Here is a 23,287-nt window from a genome sequence, read left to right on the forward strand (position 1 = left end):
AAAAACCAGACATTTGCAGCTAGAATAGTCATTTACCACATTAGCAATGTATAGAGTGTATTTGTTTAAAGTTAGGACTAGTTTAAAGTTATCTTCATTGAAAAGTACAGTGCTTTTCCTTCAAAAATAAGGACATTTCAATGTGACCCCAAACTTTTGAACGGTAGTGTATATTAATTATATATATTAATTATATAACACTCCAGTTGATACTGATCACTTTGCAGACCAGACAGATTCTCATTATGTAAACAAAAGAAAAGTGACAAAAATGCAAATGCAGCATGCAGCACCTGCGGGCTATTACCAGCGCAAGTGGTCTGAAAAAAGTCTATCAAGCTGATTTTTACCAATTTAGCAGCAAACACCCATTCACACATGAAATTATATATGCATTATATAGCAGTGCCACAGGAGATGGTGAAGTTATGACTTTTAAAAGCACCTTTTTTCAGATAGGCAGAAGTGTCCAGATGGCATGGCTGAGCTGCTTAAGAGTGCGTTCACACCTACAGGATCTGCAGCAGATTTGATGGCCCAGATTTGCTTTGAATCTGCAACTTCAAATCTGCACCATCAAATCTGCTGCAGATCCTGTATGTGTGAACGCAAAGGGGTTATCTAGCGCTGGACAACTTTTAATATACTGCTTTTATGTAGAAAACAGTAAAGAGTCTATGCTTACCTGTCCAAACTCCTCTTATGTCCTGTGGTGCTGACAAACTAATCTCGGGAGTGACAGCCCACTTAGCAAATCACTGGCCACGGTGCTTTCCCGTCTCAGTCAGTGATTGGCTGAATGGGCTGTCATTCCCAAGACAAGTTTATCTCAGAAGTCAGAGACACTAGCAACACCACAGGACACTGGGGGAGCCTGGACAGGTAAGCATTGGCTGATTATTATTTGCTACATAACAGCTACAATATATTAAACATAACCTAATGCCAGCCAACCCTTTAAGTCCTGCAGCACAATACAAATCCTCACTCCCAGTTGCCAAGCCTGGTATCTAAGACTCACACCTGCACTATGCTTACCATAGTGGCACACATGTGGAACCAGTCCCTGCTGTGGGTAAAGGCTTCAGTACATTACATTTAAATGACTTTGTCATTTGAATATTGAATATTTGTAAAAAATACATTTACAGTCTTTAACTAAACATATTAAACATTTGGAAATACATAGTATTATAAATAATGTTATGTAATAATTTATGGTATACTATACCATTGCAATACAATACTGCATCTTTACCACATACAGCGCCACACTTGTCCATGAACTGTGTTGGGCTGTTTATTTCTAATCCTAGACAAGCACCATAAGTCATCTCGTCTTGTTAGATAGTTCACAATTTATGTTGTACTCATCAATTTTTTCAATAGTCACAGATAAATTACAATAATAGAAATGCCAATGTCGAGTACCCCTTTAATATTGCCCTGTGAATATTATCCCAGGGACTTCTTTGGGGGCTCATATTTTGTCATCTGTTATTGGTTTTATTCTTTTGTAGATATAGATTTTCTCAGATGTGATGTGACCACAAAAAAATGCAATTCTGGCATTTGGTATTTTTTACAAGATTAATAACATAATAATTGAGTTTTTTATTTTTTACATTGTTAATTTGAAAAATAGGAAAATTAGGTTATTTGAATTTTTGTTAGCAAGAGGATTTTTTTTAGGCTAGGTTGACACTGCATTTTTGCTTCCAATTCACTATATCAGTTTTTGAATGTTTAATTTTAACGTACAGAAAAACATGGTCAACCATAATTTTGTGTACAGCGAAAAACAAAAACAAATAAACAAACATCAATTCAGATTTTTTTTTAATTATGTAAATTATGTCAATAGGAAACGGATCATGATGGATAGCATATAACAGCATTTATTTTTACCCCCCCCCCCCATAAAACCGATACTTTAAACAAAGAACAAAACTGCAGTGTGACCCTAGCCTTGGACGCACATCAGGCTAAAGCCCCTATTACATGGGGCAACGGAGAGGAGCAAACAAGCGCTGTCAGCCTGAGCGATCGCTAGATCTTCCAGGCAGCCCATAGAAGACTGTTCCACGGAGCGACGGCAGCAAATTTTTCAACATGTTGAAAGACAATGACAGACAACGATCAGCCGACATCGTTTATGTCGGCTGATTGTTGTCTTCTATAACATGAGACAATTACGGCCAATAATTGTTTCGTGTTATAGGGCCTTAAGAGAACCCTAAGTGATGGTTCTAATTACCACTACAGTTTTCCACCAGTGTTACGCTACAGTGTTCCACCAACAGATTTGGGCTTAATGCTGGAGGTCCCAGCAATGGGAAACCTTCCGATCAGTTTATTCTTGGAAAAGCCTTTTACCAAAAGAGAACAATTCCTATGTGTTTCTTTGGCATGTTGGCAGGAGTTACATAGCATTGCAACCCAACTATTAGACATAATCACGGTGGTTTAAAAATTAAGATTAAATATCTCATTGGCAATGTCAGCATTATTGGTTTTTTTCAGCGCTTTCTGTAGAGTCTGTGCCTGTGCCTGCTTGCCAAGGGCATTCCTCCACACCTGCAGCATGTCTAGAATCTAGAAAAAAAAGAAAAAATGTTCCAAATGAGATTCTTTGCTTAAAACATTTTGAAACATTACACATTTGTTTGGTCTACTGCAAATAAAATGATGTCTCTGATGTAAAATAGTAATTTGATATCTTGTTTGTTCATTGCTGATGGTAAGACGTTTAAAGAATAGGTATTAGTTACAATTTTGTTCATTCATAATGTTTAGAGGGGTATTAAATACATAATAAAACATCGTATTATATTGCTGTATGCTCAATGATCCAGAGACTGAATAATCTATTAGAAAGGCAGATTATGGGTTTGCTTTTCTTGTTAAAACATGTATAGAGGCGCCAAGAAGGGGACAGAAACAACTACGCATGTGTGATGAGCGAACCTTAAACATGCTTAAGTTGTCCAAACCCAAGCATGCAGCATTTGATTACCGGTGGTTAAAGAAGTTGGATGCAGCCCTAAGGCTGTCTGGAAAACATGTGTGGTGTCTCACCACTGGTGTTATTAGTTTATACACACCTTGCAAAAGCCTGTACTACAAGTAAACGTGGTAATGAAGTGATTCTTAATTTTTACCACTAGATGTCGCTTTTATCTGTATATGTACTTGTATATTGCACAGCTGTTGTGAACAAGGGGTTATTGTTTGTCTATGATCTGCGCATCAATAAGAGCTCTCTTCTCTTCTTCACCTATCTCTATTCTCCTCCTCTTTACACTTTCTTCTCCACAACTCACAGGGGACATTACACCTCTTGTAGGAAGTTGTTACATGGGGAGAGGAAGTGTACGCCCACACTTAGTGAGTCTTACCCAGGTCTTTGTGGAGAGAGAGGACGCAAGACAAGACGGTCCCTGCTGTAGTCCAGCTGGGCCCTGGCTTTGCCAGGTCCCCCCTCCAGTCAGTGTCCAGTACAGTCTAGGAGTGTGGTAGTGGACAGACGCATATGGGAGGCAGAGAGACTTTTCTTTTAGACGCTATCTTTGGTCCAACTATGCAGTGCTAAACAACCTGAGAGAGGTCAAGTCAGAGAACACCCCAACCCATGCCGTGAACACTTCTAAAAGTGCAGGACAGTATCCTAAAACAAGAGGAACTGATCCGGATAGAGCAAAGTTGCTACAAACCTATGTACTCCATCTCGCAGGTGTAACCAGGTAAACTTAGCCACCTTGCTCAACTCAGTTAACAAGTTCTGACACCCGACACTGTAGGGCAACAGGTGGTATCACAACAACAAAGGTTGAAACACGGGCACAAGTATACTTCTATTTTCAAGTATTTTTCAGTATTCTACTTCTTCTTCTTCTAAAGTTCCGACAGAGCACACTTCCACAAACTCCTCTCTACTGTTCTCAGCTCACTCTACTTCTCAGCACACAGCCATATCAGCTAAGCTCTTCTACTTCAAAGGCTCTTAGTGCAGATTGTGTTTTGTCACGTCTACAGTCTATGATCAGCTATTGTACAAAGCATTCTTACAGTAAGGGTGCCTTCACACCTTCCGTATCGCAGCAGATTTCACTAAATGAATGAACACAGCATCAAATCCGCACTTACAAATCTGCTGCGGATCCGCAGCGGATTTGACAGTGCGTTTTTAATGCTGTGTTCATTCATCTAGTTAAATCTGCTGCGGATCCGCAGCAGATTTTCTGCTGCGACACGGTAGGTGTGAAGGCACCCACGCAGTCACTACTCCATCCTTGGCATCTCCCCTTTCTGTGGGTGGCGGTACTGATAGTCCGGGTGGGTCACAGCTCCAGTCCGGACCACTGTGATAAGTACTCAAGGGACCCCCTCACAGCCCGGCAGGTAACCAACCACAGGGGAAAAGAAATAGCCAGCCACTTTAACCTCAAAGCAGGTTTGCCTCCACACCTGTGTGCCCCACTGGCACTGGCTTCACGAAAATCAACCATCTGGCTGAGGTATTTTCCGACCAACCACTACAGTAGTGGCGTCACACAATACCATCTGGCAAGTGACCGGTCATCCATAGGGCTACACCACACATGAATACATCCATAGGCCATTTTCAAAGGACTTTCTAGGGCTCCATCCAACTTCTTCAACGACCAGTAATCAAATGCTGCACGCTCAGCTTTGGACGAACCAGAACGAGCTTAATTGCTACTTATGGACATTACAACACTAACTGAATAAACAGTGAAAACACTTTGAAGAGAAGCAGGTTGATCATCATACTCACCTCCTCTGATCCCCTACACCTGCTATTTGGATTACTTTTGCTACTTATCATCCCACAGAAAAAGGCAGGGTACTGCTGTGGACAGTCATTGGCTGAGTTCCTGTGAGGACGATGCATTAAGGAACTAGGAAGCAGTGTGGACGAATGTGAACCAGGAGCCAACAAAAAAGAGGTCAGGGGTTATCACTGCAGTGAAGCTGAGATCTCTTTGTCTTCTGCTTGTTAACCCTTTTTTGTGTTGCAGCATGTAAGTAAACTGGGTCACTTACACACTGAAGTACATAAGGGGTTAAGGAGAAGGACATAGGACAGCTCTTACCTTCTCCCCCGTGCCCCCCTGCTGCACGGGCCCCATAGCAGCTGTCTACCCTGCCTCTATGGTAGCTACGCCACTGCCTCCTGCTCTGGACAGTTCCTATCATGGACAGAGGTGACAGCAGAGACCACTGTGTCAGACTGAATATGATACACCACTTCCTGCAGGACTTACAACAGCTGATAAGTATTGAAAGGCTTGAGATTTGTAAATAAAAGTAAATTACAAGTCTATATAACTTTCTGACACCAGCTGATTTGAAAAAAATCGCTGAAGTATTTCTATAAAAAGCTGCAAAGGGAGAAATGAAAAGTCCGTTAAACAATTATACTTTATGTTTTGGATGAAAGAGGTAAATTTGTTCATTTCAAAAATTCATTATCTATATAATTTGTATATAGTACCTGTAGTTTAACTTACTTTGTCTCTTATCTCTGAATGATTCTCCTCAAAGAACATGCAGTCTTTTTCCAAGAATCCCAAATTATTTGCTAAAAGCCTCCAGTCTCTTTTTCTTTTCTCAATTAATGATGCCACCTGCTGAAGCTGGGCATCACTAATTCTCAGCTTATCTTCCAAATCAATATTGGTCTAACAAGTGAAATAGACAAGGAGAAGAAGAGTTGATGTTTTTCACAGATCATTGTGGATTATAACATAGTAACATAGTTGTAAAACTAAAAAACACATCCAGTTCTGTCTATTTTGCCACGGAGCTAATTTGTATTAATCCCTGGATAAAAGACCTATTCACAATACTCTAGTAATTATAACTTATAAGGCATCAATGCCCCTTTTTGAATTCTGAATTCTCTCTATCAACGTCTTCTAATAGACAGTTCAATAGTTTCACTGCCCTTTCAGTAAAGAATCCAATTCTTTGTTGATATAGAAGCCTTGTTTCTGTGTAGTTCAGTGTGCATGTTTTCTACCAGTCTGAACTCTGTCTTATTCCAGCACTTGCTTTTGGTGATTGACAGTTATTTACCACACCCGTCAGGTTTCTTCTGTTAATTCTAGCCTGGCTGCAGGTGATTTAGATTGAGTAGTGATGGACAATTGCCTTCTCCACTAAGCTCCCTTCCCTGTCAGTCTGTGTTCTGTGTGGTCTGGATGTCAGAGGGCCTGTCCAATCACGCCCTGGACCAGGACTCTGGCATCCTATTAGAAGTCCACTTGTAGCTAGAGCTGGTATTTTGTATTGTATTGCTTGGTATTCTGACCTCTTTACCTGTCCTTCTTACCTCTGTTTTTGCTTTCTGTTTCTGTACTGTTCTATCTCCAGTGTGACCTTTATCCGCCAGACTATTCCTTATTGTGTTTGTCTCGTATATCACAGACTGAATTTATGATGATGCAGAGAGCTCCATAGCAGTTGAACACTTTGCTATTGCACTGACACAGCCATGTCAGTTCAGTAGCATACAGCTGCAGCTGTTTGAGGGCTATTATGCAGAGAGTCCCGTTAGAGGTTAAGGGTTCAGTCCATGATATACAGCCAGCTTATGGACCATATTTTATGGACGTGGGAATCTGTTCTTACAGGAATATTAACCTATGATATGCATCAGCGTTAAACTTTAGACATATGACTTTTCCACAATCAGTTGTAATCAATACGTTTTGTAGTTTGATGGTCACATGCGATACAAAATCAGGACACAGATTAGTTGTTGAAGGTTGTGACCATTAGGGAAATTTTGATTGGGTAGAACGTCCTATATATACTTAGTAAAATTCACTGCAATCCATTAACACTGCACTTTAGGGACGCTGTCACTGACATTGAGCCACATTTGAATCGCACACATAATTACATAATTGTTCTTACTGGAACTGAAGACAACTCCTTTTCCGGTTCAGATGTTACCTCTTTGGGTATTATTTGGAAGTGTAATACTGATGTAACTTTCTCATGAGGCATAGTATGAACCCAGGAAACAAACTGATCTTCATCAATGACTCCTTGATTAAAATAAAGTCAAGTAAATAAAATAAAAGTAAGTAAGTTAAATATATACAAAACATTTTAAGGCCGTTCTTTTCATAATGCAATGTTCAAACAACGACCATTGTTTCACGCAATTAATTGAACAATGGCCATTTTTTGACTACAGCTATCAAAATAATGTTCATGTCATTTATTTCTGGCCATTGTCCATAGACTTCAATGCAATTTTTCATTTAAAATAACAGCCGTTGTTTATATGTAGTGGGAACATAACCTAAAATAGACTTAAAGGGGTTGTCCAGTGGAAATCTTTTTCTTTAAAATCAACTGGTGTCAGAAAATTATATAGATTTGTAATTTACTTCTATTAAAAATAGAAGTACTTATTAGCTGCTGTATGTCCTGCAGGAAGTGTTGTTTTATTTTCATTCAGACACAGTGCTCTCTGCTGACATCTCTGGCCAAGACAGGATCTCTCCAGAGCAGGAGAGGTTTTCTATGGGAATCCCCATACAAAACCTCTCCTGCTCTGGACAGTCACTGTCACTTGTCCTCCCTTTCTGTCAAGGTGTCTCATATTTTGCCAGAGATTTTATCAGATACAATAGCGCTGCTAATGGAGCCTCCAACATAAATATGAACCTAGTCTTAGAAGCAGAATTTTAGCTTTCATAAGATAACAGTCACTATGAATGTCATAAACAGTATGCAGGAATTTTATCTAAAAGAGGTCAAAGAGGAAATAAATCTGAATCATATCTCTATGGCAGGTCACCCGCTGTAGACTTGCTGCCTTTAACACCATGTTCCTCTTCTGGGAACATGACAATGAGCTGCCAGGAACGCAGTATGATTTATGCTAAGGTCAACAGACTATAGATATAAATTAGATTGGTAGAAACTGCTGGTGATGGTTTTGACAAGTATATTAAAGTGGTTTCTAAATGGATTAAGTTGGTATTATTACATTAATGAGCATTAGTCTGACCTATGGTGTCTTAAAAGTCCTATGTGCTCTATGTGATAATCCACTGCTTATGGAAATGTGGTTATCACATCTTGCAAGAGGCTACTCCTTGCAAGAGGCTACCTGGTGTCTCATTTTTTTCCTATGGGGTCATCATAATAATGACAGGTAAAAAGGACCATATATATGGAGAACAAAATTAAGTCCACTTTAACCACTGACCAAACAGGACACATGCTTGGTAGTGCTGCTATTTTCTTATGTAAGTAGAGACAGTTATTAAACTATGGTGAAGGAAGAGAAATCCCAACTGCACATGTCTGTGGCTAACTTTACAAGCAGCAAAGAGGACGTTGAGGAATAACCTTGAGGGGAACTCCATTTAAGCTAGATTTAACTCTGTTCAATTAGCACTAGAGATGAGCGAACCGGGTTCGGGATCGAGTCAATCCGAACCCGAACGTTCGGTATTTGATTAGCGGGGGCTGCTGAACTTGGATAAAGCTCTAAGGTTGTCTGGAAAACATGGATACAGCCAATGACTATATCCATTATTTCCACATAGCCCTAGGGCTTTATCCAAGTTCAGCAGCCACCGCTAATCAAATGCCGAAAGTTCGGGTTCGGATTGACTCAAGCATGCTCGAGGTTCGCTCATCTCTAATTAGCCTGCTCCACTCTCTCCACTCTTCTGTCCTCCCCCTCCCTTCTGAGACAGGGGTCACATGATCTCTGTCTCTTCTGTTGCCAGGCAAGCTGTAACTCCTCATCTGTAACCCGCCCACCACTGACATAACACAGTGATCACCTGGCCAAGAGTGGGGGGAAACAACTGCCTCTCCTGAGTACTAAAGAGGAAAGGGGACACTGTTGTTTCATCACACTCTCTAATCTATCTATGTAGCTGAATAGATAGATAGATACTAGGGGAGATTTATGTAACATGGTGTAAAGTGAAACTGGCTCAGTTGCCCCTAGCAACCAATCAGCTTCCACCTTTCATTTTCCAAAGAGTCTGTGTGGAATGAAAGGTGGAATCTGATTGGTTGCTAGGGGCAACTGAGCCAGTTTCACTTTACACAATGTTTGATAAATCTCCCCCACTGTGTTTACTGTGCAAAGTATAAGTAGATCGAGCCAGTAGTGGGCAGATACTACAAGACAGGGCAGGTACCTGGCAGTTGGTCTACTTTTAATTGCCCCCGTTAGATAGAATCCGGCTTCACTCTGACGAGGGGCAAATACCACAAATCAACTGTCTGTGGATGGATGCCTGGCTTTGGAAACTCTTGTCATGTCGCAATACTCGCAACGGAGTTAGACTTTACCGCAAAAGTGGCGACTCAGGTATTTCCCTATTTGTGTCCCAATACTTGCAACCGAGTGGGCCTTAAGGGGCTACGTATGAGGGTGGTTTGGTGATCTTCTCACTGGGAGGCACCCCTTGGCAACAGGTTTTCCTTCCCTGAAGGCATATCTGGCTATTCCCGTGTTTTGAGACTCGTAACTGAGGTTCCACAGGCCCCCTTTTTAGCATATTCACTATGTGTTGGAAAAAAGAGTGACTGACAACGGGGATTGGCACAGTGAAGAGGTGTGTGTGTGGGGGGAATCAGTGGCAGGTGAGTACAGGTTGTTTTATTATTTTTCCTGGCACTTTTAAACCTAATAATATTCTCCAGATAACCCTTTTAAGGCTAATTTAACACAACTGTAATACAGCTGCATTTATTTAACCATATTACAGCCTCAAGTCTCATGACTCCAGTTGTGATCTATGATGTTTTCTGCTTGGTTCATTAGACCCACAGTCACAGAGGAACTTGTGCCTATAACACATACCCAAAATGCGTTCTTATTATGCTAGTCTGAAACTAGCCTTAGTAAATATAGGAGACCAAAACACACTGGGGGACATTTATGAAGACGATTACATCTGTCTTAAAGTGTCACTGTCGTAAAAAATTTTTTTTGCAGAAATAAATAGAAATCAATCAATCGATTTTAAGAAACTTTGTAATTGGGTTTATTAGGCAAATATGCCATTATCTGCATTTAAAAAGACTTTTCCCAGGTTTCCCCCCTCCTCTCCTTTCTGTCATCCATTGCTCAGAATCAGGAAATCTCAATTAGATGGATCCTGTCTGTGCTATGGAGAGGGGAGGGGGGAGGAGAGACAGAGGAGAAATGTTGGCAGCAGAGAACAATGGATTACTCAAGGGGGGGGAGCTATTCAGAGTGCTATTCAGAGGTCAGATAGGTCAGTGGTGACATCAGAGGAGAGAGCCCGGTGATGTAGCTTTAAATTAACTTTTTGTTGTCCTGTTTTGGTGTCTCATTTTCCTCTTTCCATAGGAGAATAATGAAGACAGGAGGAGAGCTTCAAACTGCTTTTTCATGATAAAAATTAATTTTTCCTCTAATAAACCCAATTACAAAGTTTCTTAAAATCACCTGGACTATTGATTTTTGCAAAATTTATTTTAATGACAGTGACACTTTAACCCTTTAAGGACATGGCCCATTTTCGTTTTTACGTTTTCGGTTTTTCCTCCTTGTGTTTAAAAGGTCATAGCACTTGCATTTTTCCACCTAGAAACCCACATGACCCCTTATTTTTTGCGTCACTAATTGTACTTTGCAATTACAGGCTGAATTTTTGCATAAAGTACACTGCGAAACCAGAAAAAAATTCAAAGTGTGGTGAAATTGAAAAAAAAAAACGCATTTCTTTTATTTGGGGGAAATGTGTTTTTACGCCATTCGCCCTGGGGTAAAACTGACTTGTTATGCATGTTCCTCAAGTTGTTACGATTAAAACGATATATAACATGTATAACTTATATTGTATCTGATGGCCTGTAAAAAATTCAAACCGTTGTTAACCAATATACGTTCCTTAAAATCGCTCCATTCCCAGGCTTATAGCGCTTTTATCCTTTGGTCTATGGGGCTGTGCGAGGTGTCATTTTTTGCGCCATGATGTGATCTTTCTATCGGTACCTTGATTGCGCATATACGACTTTTTGATCGCTTTATATTACATTTTTCCGGGATTTGATGCGACCAAAAATGCGCAATTTTGCACTTTGGGATTTTTTTGCGCTGACGCCGTTTACCGTACGAGATCAGGAATGTGATTAATTAATAGTTCGGGCGATTACGCACGCGGCGATAGCAAACATGTTTATTTATTTATTTATTTGTTTACTTTTATTTAAAACCTGGGAAAAGGGGGGTGATTCAGACTTTTATTAGGGGAGGGGGCTTTTTACTATTAACAACACTTTTTTTTTTTTTTTACACATATACTAGAAGCCCCCCTGGGGGACTTCTAGTATATACACTGTGATCTCTCATTGAGATCTCTGCAGTATAGATATGCTGCAGAGATCCATGAGATCGGCACTCGTTTGCTTTCGGCTGCTGCAGCCGAAAACGAACGAGTGCCGAGCCGAGGACGGCGCCATCTTGGACGCGTCCCCGGCCGGCATCAGTAACGGAGATCGCTCCTCCGGGACAAGGTCCCGGAGGAGCGATCTCCCCCACTAGACACCAGGGAAACGTTGCCTCCGGTAATCGTAGGCAGCTGTCAACTTTGACAGCTGCCTCCGATTAGCTAATTAGCGGGCACGGCGATCAGACCGTGCCCGCTAATAGCAGCGGTCCCGGGCTACTCGCGGCACCCGGGATCGCGGCACTTCAAAGCAGGGCCGCCGCGCGGCCCCGCTTTGAAGTGCAAGTGAGGACATATGACGTAGGGGTACGTCATATGTCCTTAAGAGGTTAAATAAATCAGCTCCCTTTTTTCTGTCCGGCACAGGTTCTGTGCAGGTGTAGCTTCCAGCAGGTGTAGATTTGTATCATGTTTCACGCTTGTAAGCGGGCATAAATCAGACGCAAAAGGAGGTAAACCCCTCCTCTCCACCCTGCCACGCCTCCTCCCCACCCTGCCACGCCCCCTGCCCACCCATCAGGTGAGCGGGGGATACGGCAGGTATACGCCAGGGAGAAGATCTCTTAAAACTACTCTTACCTTTATTCTTTTTGTCAATTTCCAAAAGTAAAAGTTGACATAAATCATCTATAACTTTAGATTCCTCATTTGGATATAGATTGGATAGCAGGAGTTTCAGGGAATCCTTAGTCAATTCACTTGAGGTTAATGTTTGGAACAACCCTAAGAAAAAGGTCAAGGAAATATTAAGAATGTTTCCTTCTGAATTACAATTATTGTAGAAAATGTATACTTTTTGGGTGAAAACACATAATCAGTTTGTATTAAAATCTTTACATTAGTAACTACTGGAAACGGATGTTATATAGTTAGAGGCTATGTTCCCACAACGTAAGTTCAGTATTAATCACGGACATTTAAACAACGGCCGTGATTAATACTGAACTTACACTGTGTTGTCCTCTATGGAATCCCGGCCGGAGTGTATACACATGTCAGTTGAATTCAATGAATAGCGGCCGCAGAAAACCTGTCAGTTCACACAATAGAGTGTGCGGCGCTGTATACTCAATTTACTAATCCAAATCCTAGTATACTGTTATGTGAAGGAATTCACAGGCAGTACAATGTTGATGATCATAAAGACCATATTCCCTGCAGACAACGTCCCTCATTTTATACACTGTGTGCATTGGACGTCTGTCATTACATTGACTTCAATGTATTGCATTGAAGTCTATTACATTGCGGCAAATAAGGACATCTTTTTAAATAGAAAAGGCATCCGCCTTACAGTACTTTTAAGCTGCTGGTGGCCCTGCAGGAAGTGGTGTATTATTTCCAGTCTGACAAAGTGCTCTCTGCTGCCACCTCTGTCCATGTCAGGAACTGTCCAGAGCAGTACAGATTTTCTTTGGGGATTTGCTACTGCTCTGGACAGTTCCTGAAATGGACAGAGGTGGCAGCAGAGTGCACTGGAAAGAATACACCACTTTCTGCAGAGCATACAGCAGGTAATAAGTCCTGGAAGACTGGAAATTTTTCAATAGTAGTAAATTACAAATCTGAGATAACACTGCCACACCAGACCTGACCAATACCACCACAACCCACCTCCCCCTCGAAAAGACACCAGATTTACAGGCAAGTATAAATGGGAAGTGGGAGACTAAGGAAAAAAAAATTGTTTCCTTCCCCCTGCTCCCTGGTGCTGCCCCCCTGAAAGGTGCTGCCCTAGGCACCAGACCACGGGTGCCTAGTGGTAAATACGGCCCTGCACACACACACATACACACATAATGTGGAGAATCTATCATTCCCTAGCGCAGAGTATCACAGTTGCACAAAATGTTTTCAAAAGTTTAATTTTTGGGCCACCAGGTGGCAGTGACATCTAAGGTACAGAGTGCTATCAACTTGCAGTTAAAGTGAATTTGCCAGATTCCACATTGCAGATGACTATTCATGAAGAAGGCAACGAGTGGGCGGTGAAGATCAGTGCACCAAGGACGGTAGTGCAATAAACTGCTTAATTAAGATTTAACAAAAAACGGCACTGAGAATAAAGATAGGTAAACTGCCTACATCTTTTGCACTATGGGAACATAACAGCAGGTTAGAGTCTTTCAACCTTCTGTTAGATTCCCTATAATCCACAGGAATACAGCGGTAACAGCAGACACCTTTGCTTGGAATGCTAAACTCCAAAAATGCTCAGGCAGAGAGGGACTGCTGGAGTTCGTTTAAATAGCTGCAGGTGGCTCTGGATTGGCAGATGGCAGTATCAGGTGAAGATAAGCTGCCTCTATAAATCCAGACCAATTGGCTGCCTGTGCACCCTAATGTCCAGAGGTTTCATCATAGCAGAAGTTGGATGAAGACGTTGGAAGATACAAGCAGCCCCAGGTCGAGCATGGAGCACAGCAGAGGAAAGGACCTTATATACCCACCAAACCAGCTAAGCACATGTGACTTTCTTTGTGAGTTATTTACTGGCAGTGTCAAATGTAGGGAGTGGTCACAGTAATTTTACCTAATTGTGTCCTAATACAGATTTTGTATTGGGTGCCAGGAGCTTCTTGTTCCTCCTTTCCATGCGGATACTACTGGTGGAGCTTTCATTCTTTCTAGCACCAAGCTAATTAGCAGTGTCACAATGCAGTGGGTATCATATGTGTGATAAAGGAAGGTTCACATCTAGAGATGAGCGAACCTCGAGCATGCTCCAGTCTATCCGAACCCGAACGTTGGGCATTTGATTATCGGTGGCTGCTGAAGTTGGATAAAGCCCTAAGGCTATGTGGAAAACATGGATATAGTCATTGGCTGTATCCATGTTTTCCAGACAACCTTAGAGCTTTATCCAACTTCAGCAGCCACCGCTAATCAAATGCCGATCGTTCGGGTTCGGATGGTCTCGAACCCGAACCCGGTTCGCTCATCTCTATTTACATCACATATGTGATATGCTTCCTCTTTATACCTTCAATTCGAATTTGACGTGTCAAGGGCCGTCCGCCATTTTGTGCCAAACGTCATCTTCGGACGCTCGGCCGAATCCCTTCCGCCGTCCCCCCTCCGCCGCATCATAACTGTGCTCAGCCGTGATTGGCTGAGCACAGTTATGCTCAGCCAATCGCAGCTGAGCGGCTGATGACATGGATCTACTACTGATTTGGGGGCAGGAAATGGGGAAACTGGGTTGGTAGAGAATAGGGGTGACAGCAGGTGAGAAGGGAGAGAAGGCAGGTGAGAAGTAAGATGGGGGGGGGGGGTAGCTGCAATTAGAAGTGGTGAGGACCACAGGATGCAGTCAGTACACACTACAGTCAGTGCAGGGGCGTAGCTAGGGGTTCAGTCTAGGGGGGCGAGCAAGTCTGAGTGGGCCCCCAACCGATTAAGTTACCCATAGGGAACCTCAGCAGAAGACACTGCTTTCCAAATAATAAAGGAAATATTTAACTACATTACTCATAGAGAACAGGGACTGAGAGCAGTGTAAAAGGCTTTCTACTTTTCACATATAAGGCCATGTAAAATTTAAAGGGGTTATGCAAGATAAGAGAACCATAGCTGCTTTGTTGGGTGACCTCCATCATACTGAGTATTAGATGCTGGGAAAGCTGGGTGACCCCATTATACTGAGTACAAGATGCTGGAAATGACCAACATCATAAGGGGTGTAGTAGTGAGGTATAGTGGATAAGGGGTGTAGTAGTGAGGTATAGTGGATAAGGGGTGTAGTAGTGAGGTATAGTGGATGAGGGGTGGAGTAGTGAGGTATAGTGGATAAGGGGTGTAGTAGTGAGGTATAGTGGATAAGGGGTGTAGTAGTGGGGTATAATGGATGAGGGGTGTAGTAGTGGAGGTATAGTGGATAAGGGGTGTAGTAGTGAGGTATAGTGGATGAGGGGTGTAGTAGTGAGGTATAGTGGATAAGGGGTGTAGTAGTGAGGTATAGTGGATGAGGGGTGTAGTAGTGAGGTATAGTGGATAAGGGGTGTAGTAGTAGTATAGGTAGATATAAGGGGTGTAGTAGTGAGGTATAGTGGATAAGGGGTGTAGTAGTATAGGTAGATATGGGGGTTTAGTAGTGGGGGGGACAGGGCACACACCTTCCAGTCAGCTCTAATGTGTGTCGGCTCACTGCATAAATGAAAGTGAAAGTAAGGGATTGTGCTGTTCAGCCGTCCCCTAGTGAGGCAAAAAGAGTCTGCTACCTGAGGCAGAAAGCTCATTCTATCTCATGGCAGAAGCAGCAGTTACCAAGTGGACACATGGCAGACCCTCTTCTTACCACCAGCTCGCCATTTTTTCCACTAATACAGCAGGTATACACACCCCAAGCTGCATCCCCCCAGTAGCCTGTAACTCCAAATTAGGTCCCCGTCATTTGGCCAGACCAGCACATCACACCCCACACCTCCTCTCCCCCCAGAAAAAGAAAGGACGCCATAATTACCTGCAACGCAGTACTGTCACAGTCAGCCTCAGGAGTCAGCTCACTCCCTGAGTCCCTGCTCTGTGTGTGTGACTCAAGTGCAGGGGGAAGGGAGCGGCCTCTTGTGGCTGGAGGCGGAATTGTTCTGCCTCCGGCCACAGGAGTGATTACATGGCCAGGCTCAGCATTCAGCAGCTGAGTGCCGTCCCAAGAGAACTTGCCGGGTGCCGGGGGACCCAATTCAGTGAAAAATCTCTGGAGATCACAGTGGGCCCCTGCCAGAGTGGGCCCGGGGGCGGCCGCCCACCCTGCCCCCTATCAAATATCGCTACTGAGTCAGTGTGATCACAGGATTTATAGGGAGAACAGAGGGAGAATTCTCCTCTGTTTAACATGGGGCTCTTTAAAGCGATCATAGAAAGCCAATAGTAGGCCTCAGGTGCCATAGCTACGGAAGCCAATCAGGCTCTGCCCTAAGGCAGAGTGGGATCAGCTGTGCCTATAACAGGCATAATACAGGGCAGTGCAGAACAGCACTGCAGTGTGTTATGCCTGTCATCGGGCAATCAGAGACAGAAAACAGAAACAAAGAAAAAAAAGTAAAATAAATACAACATAATCCCCATGTCCCCCCATTCAAATAATAAATAAATAAAAAAGTATGCATATTTGGTAGCACTGTAATGGCATTGACAAAAAAATTATCATACACACGGAGACTACAGAAAATTCTAAGTTAGAAAACTGCAATTTTTTCATAAAATGGGGGCATTTATTCACTAGGAAATTGTACTGATATTGGACAAAATTTACCACTAACCTTAAAGGAGACCTGTCATCCCGGCTGCCAGGTTGAAGGCTGCCCGACCCCCTGGTGGAGCCCCTTATATTTACCCCTTCCACGAAGTCCCGGTCCCCGTCCCACCGCCGTGAAATCCCCGTCAGAAGCCATGCGCCCGCTCACCAGAGATGAGTCCGACACCCATAGAGAATAACTTCTCCAGTCATTCTCTATGGGCATCAGACTCATCTCTGGTGAGCGCGTGCACGGCTTCCGACGGAGATTTCTCGGCAGCGGGACGGGGTCAAGGACCGGGACTTTATGAAAGGGGTAAATATAAGGGGCTCCACCCAGGGGGTTGAGGGGCCTTCACCCCGGCAGCCGGGGTGACAGGTCTCTTTTAAGTACAATATATCATGAAAAAAAAAAAAGTATCAGAATCACATAGATAAGTTATAGCATCACAGAGCTATAGACAAATAAAGTGAGACAGATCAGATTTGAAAAATGTGCTCTGGTCCTTAAGGCCATAATTAGTCTGATCCTGAAAGGGTTAAAACCAGGGGCCTAGCTAGGGGTTCAGTCTGGGGGGGGGGGGGCGAGCAAGTCTGAGTGGGCCCCCAACAGATTAAGTTACCCATAGGGAACCTCAGCAGACGACACTGCTTTCCAAATAATAAAGGAAATAGTCTACTACATTACTCATAGAGAACAGGGATTGAGAGCAGTGTAAAAGGCTTTCTGCTTTTCACATATATGGCCATGTAAAATTTAAAGGGGTTATGCAAGATAAGAGAACCATAGCTGCTTTGTTCCAGAAACAGCACCACAGCAACAGAAACATTTTAGACTCCTTGATCCAGGATCATCCTCATGTCTATACAAACTCCCCGTAGTGTAGCCCACTTTAGGCAACCTCTATACAGAATAGGCCCTCTGTATTGTTGCCCCCCTATGTGCAGTATAGGCCCCTCTGTAGTGTGGCCCCCATATGTGCAGTATAGGCCACTCTGTAGTGTTGCCCCCCTATGTGCAGTATAGGTCCCTCTGTAGTATACCACCCCTTTCTCCAGTAGGCCTTCTCTGGGCAATAATGGGAAAGCATGTACAGGATGTAGAGGATGCTGGAAAAGCTGGGTGATATCCATCATACTGAGTATTAGATGCTGGGAAAGCTGGGTGACCTCCATCATACTAAGTATAAGATGCTGGGAAAGCTGGGTGACCACATTATACTGAGTATTTGATGCTGGGAAAGCTGGGTGACCTCCATCATACTGAGTATAAGATGCTGGGAAAGCTGGGTGATATCCATCATACTGAGTATTAGATGCTGGGAAAGCTGGATGACCTCCATCATACTGAGTATTAGATGCTGGGAAAGCTGGGTGACCTCCATCATACTGAGTATTAGATGCTTGGAAAGCTGGGTGACCTCCATCATACTGAGTATTAGATACTGGGAAAGCTGGGTGACCCCATTATACTGAGTACAAGATGCTGGAAATGACCAACATTATAAGGGGTGTAGTAGTGGAGGTATAGTGGATAAGGTGTGTAGTAGTGGAGGTATAGTGGATAAGGGGTGTAGTAGTGAAGGTATAGTGGCGTCCTGGAGCTATACAGCGGGATCGGAGGTCTGCACTAAAACCCCCGATCACGCTGTACAGTTCCATGACCCACAGCGACATGATCACCTTCTCCTGTAGTCCCTGCGGCCTCCTCCAGAGACCGGGGAGCTCCATGTCTGGCCAGGAGGAGAGCGGGATGCTCAGCGGAAGGTGCGGGGGCAGGACAGCGGCAGCGCTGTTAAGTGGCTTGAGGCCGCCGGCACCGCACCTCCCCTCTGCAGCCTGCCCACCCAACATATTTTTTCCACTCACCCCTCTCCAGCGTGCCTGTGTCGCGCCCCACACCGCCCCTTTATGGCTTGCCCGATGGCCCGACACTGCACCCCCACCCCCCGCGCTCCTGTCCGGCTTGCCTGCACCGCCCCTCTCAGGACTGCCCGCGCGCCTGACAACGCACAGACTGACATTAATAATAAAATCAAATTGATTTCAATCGCCCAGCCCTAGTGGGCCCCCAGCCTTGGTAGGCCCGGGAGTGGCGGCCCCCCCTAATTTCGCTACTGACTAAAACCCTGCTTTTTCCACATAATGATGGAATTAAAATTGTAGGGGAAGAATATAGCAAATAGTAGAATTAGTTTCTGCTTAGATAACATGTCAACGGTGCAGGTAGGGAAGCACCAGTCCTCTTCATCCCCCGCAGTGCTGTTGATTTAAATCTAAACATGTGCTAAGCATTCAAAATATAGCGGGCACCACACTGTCACATTCTCATATACAGTTATTCTGGAATCTTCATCCGATGACAGAACAGGAGCGAGCCTTTTGCTCAGAGTGTTTATGGCTCCTGGTCCAGACATGCTGTTATGGTGCTTTTAGACGGAGTGATAATTCGCCCGATCGCACGATTAACGATTTTGAATGAACGATGTGTTTTTTATAACAATCAGCGTTTAGACGAAACGATACATCGTACGGAAAAATCGTTTTGCGATCGCTTAAGCCTATCTCACACATAGGGTAAATCGGTGAACGACTGTTTAGACGGAACGATCTGCAAATTTTTTGCGAACGACGAACGACAATTTTAGAACATGTTGAAAGATCAAAATGAACGATTTATCGCTGGTCACTTGATCGTTCGCAGTGTTTACACGTACGATTATCATTCGAATCCGATCGTTATCGTGCAAATTCGAATGATAATCGTTTCGTCTAAAAGCACCATTAGAGAAGGTTTAAGGATCACTGTAAAATGGCTAGGATCACAGATGACCAGGATTATCTGTCAAACTGCACATGGTTTAGGCAAATGACAAGAAAGATGTTGTGTCTTTTAAACAATTCGCATTAATAACATTGACGTTTTATTCTCCCATTAACCCCTTAAGGAGAGAGCCAATTTCGATTTTTGCGTTTTCGTTTTTTCCTCCTTGTGCATCAAAGGCCATAGCACTTGCATTTTTCCACCTAGAAACCCACATGAGCCCTTATTTTTTGCGTCACTAATTGTACTTTGCAATGACAGGCTGAATTTTTGCATAAAGTACACTGCGAAACCAGAAAAAAATTCAAAGTGTGGTGAAATTGAAAAAAAAACGCATTTTGTTTATTTGGGGGAAATGTGTTTTTACGCCATTCGCCCTGGGGTAAAATTGACTTGTTATGCACGTTCCTCAAGTCGTTACGATTACTATGATATATAACATGTATAACTTTTATTGTATCTGATGGCCTGTAAAAAATTCAAACCATTGTCAACAAATATACTTCACTTAAAACCGCTCCATTCCCAGGCTTATAGCGCTTTTATCCTTTGGTCTATGGGGCTGTGTCAGGTGTCATTCTTTGCTCCATGATGTGTTCTTTCTATCGGTACCTTGATGGCCCATATAAGACTTTTTGATCGCTTTTTATTACAATTTTTCTGGATTTGATGCGACCAAAAATGCGCAATTTTGCACTTTGGGATTTTTTTGCGCTTACGCCGTTCACCGTACGAGATCAGGAATGTGATTAATTAATAGTTCGGGCGATTATGCACGCGGCGATAGCAAACATGTTTGTTTATTTATTTATTTGTTTACTTTTATTTATAACCTGGGAAAAGGGGGGTGATTCAGACTTTTATTAGGGGAGGGGGCTTTTTATTGACAACAACACTATATATATTTTTTTTACACATATACTAGAAGCCCCCCTAGGGGACTTCTAGTATATACACTTTGATCTCTCATTGAGATCTCTGCAGCATAGATATGCTGCAGAGATCCATGAGATCGGCACTCGTTTGCTTTCGGCTGCTGCAGCCGGAAGTAAACGAGTGCCGAGCCGGGGACGGCGCCATCTTGGAGCGGTCCCCGGCCGGCTTCAGAAACGGAGATCGCTCCTCCTGGATAACATCCCGGAGGAGCGATCTCCGCCACTAGACACCAGGGAGACGCTGGATCCAGTAATCGGATGCAGCTGTCATGTTTGACAGCTGCATCTGATTACTGTATTAGCGGGTACGGCGATCGGACCGTGCCCGCTAATACCTACGGTCCCGGGCTACAAGCGGCACCCGGGACCGCCGCGGTTCAGATCGGGGTCGCCGTGCGGCCCCGCTCTGAACGCCCTTACCGGCAATAGGGCGTACCTATACGCCCTTTGTCGTTAAGGGGTTAAGAAAAACACAGATTGGGAAAGTTTAAAGGGGTATGCCACTCAAACATAGCTTATCATATGCTGCTGCCCATGGTAAAACTAACAATTCATTCCATACTTGTTATTATCTATTCAGTCTCTTTCTCACAGTTTTGAGCCTGCTGCTTTGTGCTGAAGACAAAGAAATCTGTATGTGATGTGTTCTCTCTGTCTCCCCCTCCTCCCCCCTCCCTTCCAAGATGGCTGAAGTAAACAAGTCCCGAGCAGGCTGTAACTTTGGCAACTTTGTAATGCCAGGAGGGTTTATCACAGTAAACTAATTTCCAAACATAACTTTTGAAATGTTGCAACATTGTAGCTTCTTTGTAATGCTGGGAGGGTTAATCCCAGTGAGTTTATTATCTTGACCTCAGAACAATCCTCCTAGCATTACAAAGAAGCTGCAGATACAACTTGCTTAGACTTGTTTACATCAGCTTTCTCAGAAGGGAGGAGGAAAAGGGGGAGACAGAGAGAAAGGCTCGGACACAGATTTTTGTGTTTTTAGCCGAAGGCAGCAGCTGAGAACTGGGGGAAGGAGAAAGGATAGATAATTACAAATATGGAATGAATTGTTAGTCTTACCATGGTCAGCAACATATTAAAAGTTTTTTACATGAAGGGATTGGCACCTACACGGGGATGCCCCCAGTTTGAAAAAAACCCTCCCCTCTGTGACACGGCTCCATTCATTCTAATGGAGCTGCGTCACAGAGGGGAGGGAAAATCATCACACTGGGGGTTGGCGGGTCTGCACTCAGTGCTTCATGCCAGGCCGGTGCCTAAGAATAGACCGAGAATCGGACGCTGGTTCAAAAAAGGGTCGCTGCACCAGCATCCCTGTGCGATCTATTCATGTACGAAATTTAAAGTGATGTGTCTGATGGTATATTCGCTTTAAGCTGTCTCCACTGGACCAGTGCCTGGGAATAGACTGGCGCCGGTTAAAAAAAAGGACTGTGGCACTAGCATCCCCGCACCAGAACTGATGGTACATTCACTTTAAGCTGGCTCCGAGCTGGTTTAGATTTTTTCACTGCTAAGCTGGATTTATCAAGAGGCGGATCCAGGGGTGTGAAAATGGAAAAATTTAAAATAAGAGCTGCGGGGAAAAGGCACATTGATGCATATGCCCTTAATTTAAATTACATTTTCTTCTCAAAAAGAGATTTGACTTTTGGACTTACATTTGTAATCCTGAATATTCTTGTACATTTGCTTGTTCTTTAAAATACCAGCTTATCACTGTTTATTTTAAATTATGATAAAATTGGCCGCATGAGACAGATTTCAGTTTAGTGGAGAGTAAATGTAATGTAACACATTTGTCACGTCAACTTCAAAGCATTCTAATGCCTTATTTGGCTGATCGTGGTTTTCAAACATGAACCAAAATCACGTTAAGGATAGTGATGGTTGTCGTTCCGTCTAATAGGAGTAGTGGCAGCCCCTCCCACAGCTCCCTGCGGCCCCCTTGCCCTGTGTAATAGCACAGACAGTAAGCAGGCAATGAGGAGCAAGTGAGCGATAACCTGACAAGTTGGCGCTCACTTGCTTCTCATATTGGCCAGTCTAATGGTACTCTTAGAAAGGAGGATAGGGCTGTCAATCACTGGCAAGGCAAGAAGTTAACCAAAATTAATTAAACTAGCCCAAGGCAGAATCAACCCACATTCACACTAGATATACAGACTCATCCCGTAATGAAGAACACCGCTTGGGTGCGTCCCAGAGACGCAAAGACAGATATAATCTATATTATATAAATATAATCATATATAGACAATGAGGAAAATATTGAAGTAAGTTGGGGCCACCAGGGTCCCCATCCCTATGGGACATTACCTATAATTACATGTGATAATAAACAATTGCTTAAGCCTTACAATTAATTTCTGCTTAAACAAGTTTTTTCCCTCTTTAGATACTAGTCAATAAAGAACAAATCCTCTGTCTAATAGCTTTTACATTAACAACGTTGCCTCTTTTTATTCAATTAGGCATTTGGGAAATCAAGGAACATTTAAATGTATTTGCAATTCTGTGGATATTGCTGAGATTCAAGATGTGTTTAAGAAGAAATCCGGAGTCACGTGATGCTTATTAGCGTATAATAAGAGGCAGTAAAGAGCTTGCGGGAAACTTGAGTCAAAAACTAGGCTTTAATGCCTATCAGTAACAGACCTAATTTACCGGGTGGCAGGAGTAATATATAGGATTTGGACGAACTTAAAAAGGTTTCTTTTTAGCCCTAAGGTTTAGAAAAGACCTGAGAGTGAAGCTGTTTTCCATATTCCTGGGATTCATGCTCAGCTGTCAA

At 43.2% G+C, this 23,287-nt stretch overlaps 1 protein-coding gene across 1 annotated transcript in view; it reads right to left on the bottom strand.

Annotated features, from left to right (window-relative positions):
- Nucleotides 1-1,251: 1,251 nt before the first annotated feature.
- LOC138796957 (uncharacterized) overlaps nucleotides 1,252-23,287 on the bottom strand; it is a 124,114-nt gene continuing 102,078 nt past the window's right edge. Inside the window, exons 6-9 of the mRNA XM_069976715.1 lie at nucleotides 12,069-12,212; nucleotides 6,946-7,079; nucleotides 5,535-5,705; nucleotides 1,252-2,595 (exon numbers count right to left, since the gene is read on the bottom strand). Coding sequence (XP_069832816.1) covers nucleotides 2,467-2,595; nucleotides 5,535-5,705; nucleotides 6,946-7,079; nucleotides 12,069-12,212 — 578 coding nt within the window. The 3' untranslated portion in view covers nucleotides 1,252-2,466. The remainder of the gene's footprint in view (nucleotides 2,596-5,534; nucleotides 5,706-6,945; nucleotides 7,080-12,068; nucleotides 12,213-23,287) is intronic.

The sequence above is a fragment of the Dendropsophus ebraccatus genome, chromosome 7, assembly GCF_027789765.1.
Source record: "Dendropsophus ebraccatus isolate aDenEbr1 chromosome 7, aDenEbr1.pat, whole genome shotgun sequence".
Lineage (NCBI taxonomy): Eukaryota > Metazoa > Chordata > Amphibia > Anura > Hylidae > Dendropsophus > Dendropsophus ebraccatus.